The sequence below is a fragment of the Microplitis mediator genome, chromosome 8 (assembly GCF_029852145.1).
Source record: "Microplitis mediator isolate UGA2020A chromosome 8, iyMicMedi2.1, whole genome shotgun sequence".
NCBI classification, from domain to species: Eukaryota; Metazoa; Arthropoda; class Insecta; order Hymenoptera; family Braconidae; genus Microplitis; species Microplitis mediator.
The window spans coordinates 3,743,181-3,756,100 of record NC_079976.1 but is presented as its reverse complement, the minus strand read 5'-3'; the positions used below and the strand labels follow the sequence as shown (position 1 = coordinate 3,756,100).

Sequence of the window (12,920 nt, the reverse complement as noted above, 5' to 3'; positions counted from 1 at the left end):
ATGAATTTTTTTTTTTTTTTTAAATAAAATCAACATTTTTTTTTCAAAGTTCATATTAAAAATTTGGAGTTTATTAAATTTTTTAAAAAATAATTTTATGACATAAAATTTTAAATGAAATTTTTGAATTTAAACTGAAATTTAAAAATGAAATTCTGTTTTTTTGAAAATGTAATAAATGATTTTTAAAAAATGTATATAAAAAAAGTTATGATAATTTTAAATTTAATTTCATTTAAAAATTCAAATATTTTATATATCTTGTTAAATAATTTTGACAGGTGTCACGGTAAGTAATTTCCGAAGGTATCGTAGGAAATATAATTTAACAAAAAACGCCCATAACAGTGCGACATCTGGTGGTAACAATAATTAAAAACAATTTAAAAAATTAAAACCACCAAGAAGAGGGGACGAACTTGCGCACTTATCATTACGTACTATGGCGCGCGACCTTCATTGAAAAATAAAACAGTCTGGCAGCGAGCGCTGTCATATCAACATCCTAATAAATTTTAATTATCAAAATCATAAGTAATCATCCCCGTGAAACTTCAATCGCAGATTCAAAAACTAAAAAACATTTCCATCTATGCGCAATCGCAGTTGCATAACAGATAAATCTTCCCTCTCTCAGTAAAATACCACAAGTACGCAATCTCCAAGGCAACATCTCGTCGAAGAAGGGTTTTTTTGTTCCACACCCTCGTCTTGCAGTCGTGATCCTCATCTTCAAGAGCCCAAGTCCAGTGCGTCCCTTACTCGATAAATTTAAAAAAAAACCAGCCGCCTCAATTGATTTTCTTCAGTGTTTTCCCATGAGTTTCTTCTAGACTAGAAAATTTATTTATTCTCACCCATTTAAAATAACAAAGGAATATTCATTTATATCGATAAAATATATATTGATCGCTCTAAATTACCATATTTAGTTGAGTGATTTCCCTTTGAATAAGGAAGCTAATTAACGTAATTTATTTTTTACGATACCCCAGTACAGTTCGTCTACCTCAGCCCTAAAAAAATGTGTATTTTATTTCGCTAACGTGATTTGCTGCACTTAAGGTTGGTTTCAATAAATAAATATAACATTTCATTAATTAATGATAAGTAATTAATTTTATTTCTGTTTAGAAAGTGATAGTGAACTTGAAAAAATAAATTTGAATTAACAAGGAAGTTAATTGAACATCATCAAGATGGATTTCAAGTTCAACGTAAATAGACTACTGCCGAGAAAGATCAACAAGGTCACTCATACATTAATACCAGAGGATTTTCGTGGCGATCGACGAGAATATAAGTAATTTTATCTTTAATTACAACTATATTATTAGTAAATCTTTTAAATAACAAATTTCCTTATCGTGATTTCATGATTTTGAGTGAAAAGAGAGAAAGGGATCAAGGTTGCGGTTAAATTACAATCATTACGAGTTCACTTTCACTTATCATGTCTGACTGATAATTGATAATTATTCAATATTTATTTATTTAATTAGTAATTAAAAATAGTAGTAATAATAATTTATTGTTCATATTATTGATTAATTTATATGAGATAATGTACAGGTAATTAATGTGAGAGAGAATCAAAGCCTCTTGTAATGATGGAAGGTGTAGACACTCCTTTGGACATTTATTCTTTGTGTAGGCGGACAAGACGTGTCGCGGGACTGTGGGAAGTTTAAAAATAATAAATAAAAAACTACTTGAGTACATGCATCTTCATTGTCTATTCAATTGCATGATATACTAGTCGAGTATTAAGCGTAATTTAAATATTTAAAACACTTGCTACCAGTAATTTTAAAAGTTTGTTTTTCCGGTTCAAAAATCCAAGAATTAAAAATGTTTTTACTTTCAAAATTTTATTCACGTATTTAACTTTTCTATTATTGATATACGATAAGAGTATGCGGGCTTTGGGTACTCGATTATTTTTCAGACCCTGTATTTTAATTTATGATAAAAAAAAATTAACATACGTTGATGTAATCGTTATTACGGTCTCTGAATTTCTCTATATTTTTTTCTTTTTAGAGGAAATAAAATAAACAATTGGTCGGTGTCAGGTGAATCACACGTTTGATCAGTGATATATTATTGTATATATATATATTATATATATAAAGATCCGCACCGAGCAGCGGAATAAACGACGAGACTTTTCGATCGACCAAGCATGACGAACGTGGTTGCGTTGTTTCCTACATCCTTTCTCTCTTTTATTTTTTTCCCTCAAAAAAATATAATTATTGTAATTACTATTACAATTATTATTATTGTTACAGTAGCAGTATTTATATTTATATTTATATTTATATCCTACTCCAATAGGACGGGAAGATGATCCTGAAGTTAGCAGACATTTAAAAATTTTTGAATTTTTGGTTTTCAACAAATCAATTGCAAAAAAATAAAATAAAAATATGCACATGTAGGAAATTTAAAAAACTACAGGTGCAATTTTTTCAAATATTTTTTTTTTTTATGGTTTATCGTCTAAAAAAAGATCCAAAAATTATTAGACGTCTGCTAATTTCAGTATCATAACGGGAAGATATTATGATCCTGAAGTTGGCAGATAATTTAAAATTTTCGGATTTTTTTTCCAACAAATCAATCAGAAAAAAAAAAATAAAAATATGCACATGTAGAAAATTTAAAAAACTACAGGTGCAATTTTTTCAATTTTATTTTTTTTAACAATTTACTCTCTAAAATACAATCCAAAAATTATTAGACGTCGGCTAACTATGATACTTTTAAACTTATACTTTTTTTAAACAATAAATTATAAAAAAAAAAATATTTGAAAAAATTGCACTTGTAGCTTTTTAAATTTTCTACAAGTGCATATTTTTAATTTTTGTTTTTTTGTAATTGATTTGTTAAAAAAAAAATCCGAAAATTATTAATTGTCTGCTAACTTCAGTATCATGGCTAACTTTAGTATCATAAGATATTTTAGTAAACTAGTCGTCATAAATTAGTAAAGAGTAACGTGTTACAAGCAAACTGATGAATGAATAATTACTAAAAAGTAGAATGTCTATAACTTGAGTAATGTTTATAGACATATTGATCGGCCTGAATAAGTGCGATATGATTTAGCATCTTTAACACGCTGGTGACACAAATCCACTATTGACGTGGTTTACATTCTCAATTCTGTTTTATAAAATTATTTACCATTACAACGGTGTGTCTGTGTCAATAAATTATTAGTCAGCTTTTGTATTACAAATAGATTCTTATCTTCTATTACTGTTATTACACTTTTAACGTGTACATTTAATTACTTAATTATATAGATTACTGAGTATTAAGCATAAAGTAATTAAAAATAAATCGGTTACACTTGTAATCATTTTTTCAGGAACATTTAATTTTAAATTTTACACTGGAAAAAAATATTTTTGATGAAAAATTTACTTAATTATCAATAAAATTTTTAATTAATTTTTTTAAATAAATTATTTAATTAATTAAATAATTTCTGAGTCAGATTTAATTTTAAATTGTACAGAAAAAAAATATTTTCACAAAAAAAAATATTATTGATAAAAAAATTTATTTTGTTTTTAAAATTTATTATTATCATTGAAAATTTTTTATTTACATTGAAAATATTTTAATTTAAAATAATTATCTATATTTATATGAATTAATTAAAATATAAATTTTTTTTTAAATAAATTATTTAATTAATTAAATAATTATTTGTATAATGTCTGAGTCAGAGATTAAATCATTTTGAATAGACTTGTTTTACTCAGCGTAAAAATAAGTGATGCGTTTGTTAATCTGAAAAAAATTTTTATTTAAATTAAGATAATAAACAACTGATTTTTTTTTTTTTTATACAAATATTAAAATTAACTTACGTTCTACTGGCCTTTTGTGAAAGCTACGAAGCGCGTTGGAAGTTTTTTTAAAGCAATCTACAATTACGCTCCGTTTCTCCCAATGATTCATTTCTCCATTGTTTACCTAACGGTCTCTATTTTTTAATTAACTTAATTTTATTTTTTATCATCAATCACAACTTAATAGTCTCATAATTTTAATGATAAAAAAGTTACCCAGAGTTTATCGAACTCCGGCATACATTTAGCAAGCAATTAATTACAAATTATTTTAACTTTGCAGTGAATCGCAACGACAGATCTCCAGGATTCTTGATGACATGGGTGAGGCATCGGCAATGGCCCAAGGATTGAGTAAACCAATAACAAGTGCCCTAAAATTACGCGATACCGATCACGTCGTTTATCTCCTAGTAGATAATGCCGGAAATGAGTAATTATTTTTAAATTACACCATTAAATTTAACATTACCTCAGAATCTTATCAGTAATTCTCAAATTAAATTTTTTTAAACCAAGCCCGGGTCACGAACAAATATTTAAATTACGAATCGATCCCGCCAAAAAAAATACGTGTCAGAGATAAAGATCTCGCGTTATCGAAGGTGGTAAAAAAACGTTTGTAAATGAGGTCACGAAAGTTTTTATTGAAATAGTAGTGGTAGTAAAATATAAAATAAAAAAAAAGGTTTGGTTTAAAGTGACTAAATCGTGACTGCAGGAATCTGAAGAACTTGGGAATCTAGCCAAGACACGAATTGTACTTATGACCTCGCTACTATTTCTTTCAGTAGCTTCGCATTTTAAAATCGTAAAATTATACATCATACATATGCTGGTTACTATTGACTGTCAGCCGATAAACGACCCAGTTTTTATAACCGCTGATTTAAATATTATTAATAAAATGTACTTGAGGTTTTAGAATTGAGGAAAATGAGGGGAAAATATTAAATTATAGGTTCGCTTTGATTGCATGGTCAGTTATATGTCATAGCTACTTAGTCATTATCATTATCATTGTCATTATTATTATATGATTAAAGTGTTTCTTTTATTGTCATACATTTATATACTTTTTTTTGTTCATTACAGAGGCCTTGGCAGCGTCGTGGGATTACTTAAGACCGGCTCCAAGAACCTTTTCATGTTCGACGAAGCCGGCGCATACTTCCAGTTGCAGCCACGTTGCATTCTCGATTTTTATGTTCATGAATCCAAACAGCGCATGGGATTTGGGAAAGATTTATATGAATTTATGTTGGCTGTTAGTATATTTATATTTTGTATAACTGATTAATTGATAAGTCGATTACTATTATGATGGATGGGTCTTTTCGTCTTTCCCTTTCGATTGCATGACACACAAGTCATACATTATTACTCGCGTGAAGTAAACCAGTTCAGCGATGGATCGTTAGAGATCTTAATTAGCTTGAGAGCTCGGCTCTAAGTACTAGGAAAAGTTTTAAAGCCTTTGCTCAGTACGTCAGAGATAACCGATAGGTGAATGAACTGCAAGATGTTCCCGCATTTTATTTTTAATTAACCCGCAGAATTTGTCGACTTACTTATAAATTTATGTAATCAATCTATGGGACTTTTTTGAATGATTTTCACAAAAGGAATTAATTGATTATTTTTTTTTATTGCAGGAAGAGAGGATCCGACCAGTGAAATTAGCGATCGATAGACCGTCAGATAAATTTCTGCGTTTTCTGCGCCGACATTATGGTCTGGATGAAATAATTCCACAGAATAATAAATTCGTGGTCTTTCGCGGATTTTTTGATAATGGTAAGTTCGATTACTGATAAGTAGGGCCAGGATTTTTGCATAATTTAAAAATAATTACTAATTAGTGGTGAGAAATTTTTTATATTACGGGTAAAATATTGGTCTTATTAAAAAATTTTTCAAACAAAAGTTGTAGGAAATTTAATTTTCTAAAAAAAATGACTCTTATAATTTTTTCTTAGGACTTATAAGAAAGCCGTAATTCCAAAATTAAGATTTTTATAATTAACAAAATTTTGAATCATTCATTATGAATCTTAATTTTGGAATTACGGTGAAAATATTGATCGTATAAAAAAATCATAAGAGATATTTTTTTTAGAAAATTAAATTCCCTACAACTTTTGTTCGGAAACTTTTTTACTAAGACCGATATTTTCCCCGTGATGTCAAAAATTTGAACTATTCATTTAAAAAATAAGGCAAAAATCTTGTCACTACTGATATATAAATATATAAAAATACATAATTCAAGTGCGCTGGGCCCTTAAAAGTAACCAAGAAGGCCAACGCGTTTTCTGACATACGGCCGAGTTTTTAAAATGTTTTCAATGCGGTCAATGTCATCCATGGCTAACGCTATCGATCCCTCACGGACTTTTTGTTACCTTACACTGGTTTTTTATTTTATTTTAAATTATCAATTGCGTATAATTGTGTCAATAGTTATCGTAACACATCATATATTTACCGTGTTATTTACAGAAAATCAAGAGGTCAGTAGCACTAGGTATAGCTTACCTTCGAGAGGCTCTGTCGATTATTCTTACAACAACAACAACAACAATAATAATCATAGTAACAGTAAACCTTCGTCTGCTTCAAGGTAAATTTCCAGATGTTTATTAACTCCGAAGGATTTACTTTCAACAAATTATGGTATTAATTTTCAGTAATGGGCATTCGATCATCAATAATTCAAACTCAGGACATTCGGGCGCGCCGAGAAGTTCTTACGGACGTTATGCAGCAGCAAGACCTCCTTGTTCAATGGCTAATGTACGCTAATTATTATTTTTAATGCATTTGCTTCTTCTAAAGCTTTCACTACAAAATTGCTCTAGATGCTTTTACTACTTTTTTTTTTTTTTTATAATTATTTAGTTCCGTCGCTCTACTTATTTGCGGTCCACTGATTTTTTCATTAGTCTCCATAGAAAAGCGTAAAAAATTTAATAAGAAAAAGTTTAGAAAACATTTCTATGGCGGAACTAAATAATTAATTTTTTTTACTGTAACTAATAAATAATAAAAACTAACGCTTTCTTCTAGATAATACATAATGCCCCAGTGTTTGGCCAAGCCGCCGAACGTACCGGGTGAGTAAGACGAAAAAAAATATGAACGTCAGATTAAAAGATGAATAAGTAAAATTAGTAAAGTCATCTTACACATAAGACCACATGTCGTATTAAATGCACGAGCATTTGTTGTATTTATTTTTATTTTATGTTTTCTAACGTTCATTACCTCCTGTAAAGTCTTACATCAACTGACTCGGAAAAGTATTTTTTACTTTAGCTTCGGCGATGCCGGAATAGATCCAACTATTTTTGTAACTGTTAAAGTTTAAGTCTTTGTCTCATCTCTGTAAATTTTATATATGTTATCCATCAGACTTTTAATACAAACGAGGATGTTGATGCAATTGCTTAGATTTATCATATTTTTTACGTTATAAGTGATATTTATGTTTATATATTTTGATATTAGTTTATTTTTTAAATTATATTTAGAGTATAAGAAGTAAGAACTTTTTTTTTCTATTGTTTGCACATCGCTTATTTATTTGCTGTCTGTAAATATGAATTTTAATTTAATAATTGATGTCATCAATGTGCTTATTATTATTTTTTATTTATTAAAACCGCTTTTCTTGCCAATTATTTATTTATTTATTTTAAACCCCCTCCTTTTTCCCGCTCATGCATTTTGTGATCGTAATTTATGTCAATTAATTAATTATTGATAAATATAAAACAGACTTTTGTATAACGAGTGAAAATTGTGCTGTAAGATGATGAAAAAAAATTTCCGTCATCATAATAATTTTTTAGTGATATCCCGTCAACACCCGGCCCGAAATTGGAACGTCCACGTTCACTGAGTCTTTACTCAGAGACAGAACAGAAGCAACGTAATAATGAAATGTCTACTGTACCGACACCAGCTGCTGAGCCTCAATGTACGCCATTTTCTCGTGAAATTCCAGCAGAAGCTGTACGTAATTACGATAATGAACAATTAGAAGCTCCGACGCCTTATTCGACACCCAACAGGCGCCCGATGTCTCAGCGAATGAATTCCGGTGATCGTCCTTTGACTCAATCAGGAAATAATGAACGTCCTATGACCCAATCATCCAATGAACGTCCTATGACTCAAGCGTCCAATGAACGTCCCATGACACAGTCGTCTAATGAACGTCCTATGACTCAATCGTCCAATGAACGTCCCATGACTCAGTCGTCGTCCAATGAACGTCCTATGAGTCATTCAGGATCTAATGAACGTCCTGTGACAAAATCACGATCTACTGATCGATCAATGACCCAATCGGCGGCTCCAAGTGGACGTCAGACACCCCAGCCAATGTCTAAATCAAAAAACTCAACTCAGAATTTCATGTCCGTTCATTCTGATGAAAAAACACCTGCGGGTATAAAGACGACGCCATCTTGTGCTCAAGAAGTAAATGGCAATCAAAATGGACACTTGGATCTCAAATTTTATCACTCGCCTCTGTGGTAGATTTGCAGGACACCGTTTAAATTAACGCGTAGACTAATTAATTGATTAATTATTAAGCTCGTAATGAAATTTGTGGGGAAGTTGACCGTGAAATTGTCATCGGTTGGTTATTTTATTCAATTATTAATAATTATTTAATCAAATATTAAAATATCATCAATTCTGGCTGTGCAGGCTCTGTTTTAATACTTTACTACTTAGTTTTTTTTTCAGCTAATCATCAATTATCTAATCAGTACTTAATTAAATATTTAGCACACGGCACCTCTAGGCGGGGCACCAATGCTAGTTATTATTTTTTAGAATAGATTTATATATATATTGCTTAGATTATATACTTATTGATTAATTAATATTACAATAATGTCATTAGAATTTTAATTATATATTTATTTATTATATATATTTGTGTATTTATAATTAGAACCATTGTATCGAGTACAAAAAGACACTAGATTTAATGGCATTTATCTTAAATATTTACTTTAATATATTAATAATAAATATATATATATATTTATTTAAAATATAATAATATTTCAGGAATAATTCAAGAGCTATGTTTTGTCTCAGCTATAAAAACTCGCTATAATTTTATCAAGATAAATTCTTTTGCTGAGTAATGATTTTGTTTAACAGTTTATAGATCTTTTTATTTAACACGCAATTGTTAGCTAATGCAAGTTTTAATAATTTATCAATCAAAGGTATAGAGATGACAATACAACACGAAATAAAATATATATGAATAATTTATGTGTCAAAATTTACATTCTTTATAATTTATTATTTATAAAATAAAATAAATTAAATAACTTGTGTCATTTTTTCTTTATTTCAACCAAAAATAATCCATTGGGAATTTAAATCAAATGAAAAAATTCAAACGATGAAACAGAAATTTAAATCTAAGGGATCTAGAAAAATTTCAGCGGAAAAAAATTGAAAAATTTGATATTCATGATTTTTGCCCGGGAAATTTTTTGAATAGACGGATTTGGCGCTACACAGAAAAAAAGGATTTCGGGTGCAAAAAATTTTTTTCTTGCGGCAAAATAAAAAATATACTTTTTGTTAAACTCACGGCAATAAACAATTAATTTGATTAATTATTGAGTTTAATTTTAAAAAAAGTCAACTACTTTTCTGTCACACTTGGGACAGAGGGTGCCGTCAATTGATTCAAAAATTTTATACCACGACAAGTGATCCCTACAAATTGATCCCACCGACATCTGATCCCATCAACAATTGACCGTCAATTGATTTTTATCAACAACTAATTTACATAATTTAACTTTTTATATTTACAACAGTGAATTTTAATTACTCATGTCATAGTAATTAATTAATGATTGATTATTTTATGGATTTGTCAGTGGGATCAATTATCGTGTGATTACTTGTCGGGGGTCAGTTGTTATGGAACCGGGACGGAGTTGTCATTAAAAAAAAAAATATTTAAATGAAAAAATAATTTTATTATCATGATAAATTAATCAAGTGACAAATCTCAAAACTTTATTCACACATTTACTGCTTCTAATAAAAATGATTTATCACAAAATATATGTCTAGACACAAGCAATCAACACAAACTAATATCTCTAAGAAACTGTATAATTAAAAATAATTTCATTAATTTACCCAACCCCGAGTTTTATTGTCTTTGTTCTATAAAATAATTATATTTTAATATTCAAGCTTTGGTTTAAAACTCTAAGACATTCCAACTGAGTCACAAAAAATTGATCTTCAAATTTCTAGTTTATATAAAATACAATTGATCGTTTATTAAATTCCGTCACTCTTATAAAATATATAACATTTTTCCTGGTAACTGTAATCAAACATGGAACTCACCACCCTCGAGCTTCTCATCCGTCAACCAGGAGATAATGTAAATACAAGTGTCCTGCTCCAAGTAAATGAGACTCAGGAAGATCCCCGTGAAAATTCCCAGACAGACACCACCAAGAACGTCCAGGATGTAATGTCTCTTAAGCAGAACCCGGGAAACACAGACAGCAGTGGACCAGGCCAGCAGAGGGGGCATGAAGAAAATGGGAACTGGCCAAAGGTTGATAAAGAAATACGTCAGCATTGCCACCCTCGACGCGTGTCCAGAAGGAAATGAGTATTTATCCGGACCCATTTCAAACGGGTCGTCATTCTTAGCAGGCCTTCGTCTTCTGGTCGCGGCTTTCAAAACAGCAACTGCTACAATGTCTATCAAAAGGCCTATGAATAAATTAACTTGCATCTGGTACAGGCTTTTGCTCCCCAGGATCCAGATGAATGCCAACCAGCCAGCCAGCCAGGGAATCGTGTGCGCAGTGATCTAGAAATTAATTAATTGATTGTCAATTTAAAAAAAATACTGATGATTAATTTGAATTTAAATAAAATATTTTTAAACCTCCAGAGCACGATAGTGCATCTTCAGCTGCTTCATGGGCATTAAATTCTCGACCTTTTTAACGAAGGCATTGGTTATGTAGACATCAGTGTCCAAAATCTTCTTCAGAGCAGAAGGTAGCTCACGTTTATCATTTTTCTAAAATATTCAAATTCAAATAAATTATAAATTTTAATTGCAAATTAATTATTTATTAATAAAATAAAAAAAAAATTCTAACCTTATCCATGGCGAGTAAAAAATTAATTTCGATTAATTAAATCTTATATCACACTAATTCGATTAATCGATATTTATCATCAATTTTATTCAAATATTTATTTTTATCCATCAGCAGATTTCTAGGTTATGTAAATATTTAATTTTTCTTATTATTCTGGTGGATTGTTATGTATATATATATAAATTTAAAAGAATTGTCTTTACGCGCTTTATATTTAAAAAGAATTATCTTTCCCACGTGGGTGACCTTCAGTTGGTTGTAATGACAATTGCGAATTCAAATTCAAACACAACTCGACATATCGCAATATTCTGAGAGCAAGTGAACTAGAGAATTCGCACCCTCTGAAGGTTAATGTCCAGTTCCAGTTATCAGTATCCAGTACCAGGACTCAGGATCAAGGAAAAAACAGTTTGTCTATCTCATATATTTTATATCTTGGGGTAAGTGATATTGATGTCAGTAAATTAATTACAATACTTGATAATAAATATATGTAGTCCATGTTTGTTGTCACTCCTATCGGATACCAATAAACTGTCATTTTTATACTGGATTTATTTTTTTAAATTTGAAAATAAGTTGTACATATTTTTAAATTATTAATTAGTGCGCTAATTATTTAAATCTAGACTAGTTTCATACTTATCATTTATTTATTTAAAATTATAAGTGAAATGTATGAGCCAGTATCTGCAAAACGGTTCAAAAATAATAATAATAATAATACTAATAATAATAATAATAATAATAATAATAATAATAATAATAATAATAATAATAATAATAATAATAATAATAATAGTAATCAAATGCCATTAGATTTTAGTTTCAAATCATTATCAACTTGTAAAGCAGAATCATTAGCAACTGATCAAGCAACGGAATGTTTGAATTACGATGACAAGCAATCAGAAGATGACGTCGTTGATGACAACAATTTTTTTGCTTCCGCGAACATCGCAAATAAATTATTAGCTCTAGAGTACGAATTGACCAAGAGAATTGAACTGATAACTTTTGATCCACCGGTCGAGTACGTCTACAGTCCCATTGACTACGCGATATCTGTCCATTCAAATTTCCTGCAGAAATACTGCCAGACAACTAAGAAAATTCTGTTTCTTGCAATGAATCCCGGGCCCTGGGGAATGTCGCAGACTGGGATACCCTTTGGTGAAATAAACGCGGTGGTAAATTGGCTTAAACTTTCAGGTTTCATTGAAAAACCTCTGAGAGAACAACCGAATAGAAAAGTAACCGGGTTCGCTTGCCATCGGAGTGAAATAAGTGGCCGTAGATTTTGGAATTTATTTAAAAGTATCAGCGGTAGTCCGGATAATTTTTTTAAATATTCTTTCCTTCGTAATTATTGTCCCGTAGCTCTGATGGATTCTGCTGGTCGGAATATATCTCCTGCAGAGCTGAAGGCAATTTTTATATCATTGATATCTACGATAGTTTTTTTAAAATTAAATTATTATTATTTGAATTTGTTTTAGGGCTCGAAGTTAAAAGAACTGAGAGATACCTGCGATTTAACTTTGCTGGCAGTCTTGAAGCTTTTGGAAGTCGAAAAAATAGTCGGGATTGGGAGATTTGCTGAGCAGAGAGCAAAAAATATTGTAAAAACTGCTGGCTTGCCTATCAGAGTACGTATTTTAAAATTAGTTTTTAAATTTTTGGCGGGATTTATTTTAAAAAATTTAATTATAGATTTTTTGGATGCCGCACCCGAGTCCCAGGTCGACTGCCAACGAAAACTGGAGCGAGAAAGCCATCAAGACATTGAACGAACTAGATTTACTCAAATATTTTGTTCAATCAGACACTGAGAACCTGACGGACTGAATTATTT

At 29.9% G+C, this 12,920-nt stretch overlaps 3 protein-coding genes across 3 annotated transcripts; 2 read left to right on the top strand and 1 right to left on the bottom strand.

The window, feature by feature from the left end:
* The first annotated feature begins 462 nt into the window (after positions 1-462).
* Positions 463-8,420, top strand: LOC130672699 (alpha-tubulin N-acetyltransferase-like). The gene is made up of 9 exons (XM_057477380.1): positions 463-1,065; positions 1,135-1,303; positions 4,156-4,305; positions 4,968-5,139; positions 5,528-5,669; positions 6,375-6,495; positions 6,563-6,668; positions 6,942-6,988; positions 7,727-8,420. Exons 2-9 carry the CDS (start codon positions 1,200-1,202, stop codon positions 8,418-8,420), a joined length of 1,536 nt encoding a protein of 511 aa, XP_057333363.1. The 5' UTR covers positions 463-1,065; positions 1,135-1,199.
* LOC130672701 (polyisoprenoid diphosphate/phosphate phosphohydrolase PLPP6) lies at positions 7,467-11,232 on the bottom strand. Its single transcript, XM_057477383.1, has 3 exons — positions 11,060-11,232; positions 10,840-10,977; positions 7,467-10,761 (listed from the first exon to the last, which is right to left on the bottom strand). Exons 1-3 carry the CDS (start codon positions 11,066-11,068, stop codon positions 10,267-10,269), a joined length of 642 nt encoding a protein of 213 aa, XP_057333366.1. The 5' UTR covers positions 11,069-11,232; the 3' UTR covers positions 7,467-10,266.
* Positions 11,233-11,531: 299 nt separating this feature from the next.
* Positions 11,532-12,919, top strand: LOC130672700 (single-strand selective monofunctional uracil DNA glycosylase). Its single transcript, XM_057477382.1, has 3 exons — positions 11,532-12,492; positions 12,565-12,714; positions 12,779-12,919. The coding sequence occupies exons 1-3, from the start codon at positions 11,740-11,742 to the stop codon at positions 12,911-12,913; spliced, it is 1,038 nt and encodes a 345-aa protein (XP_057333365.1). The 5' UTR covers positions 11,532-11,739; the 3' UTR covers positions 12,914-12,919.
* Position 12,920: the final 1 nt, after the last annotated feature.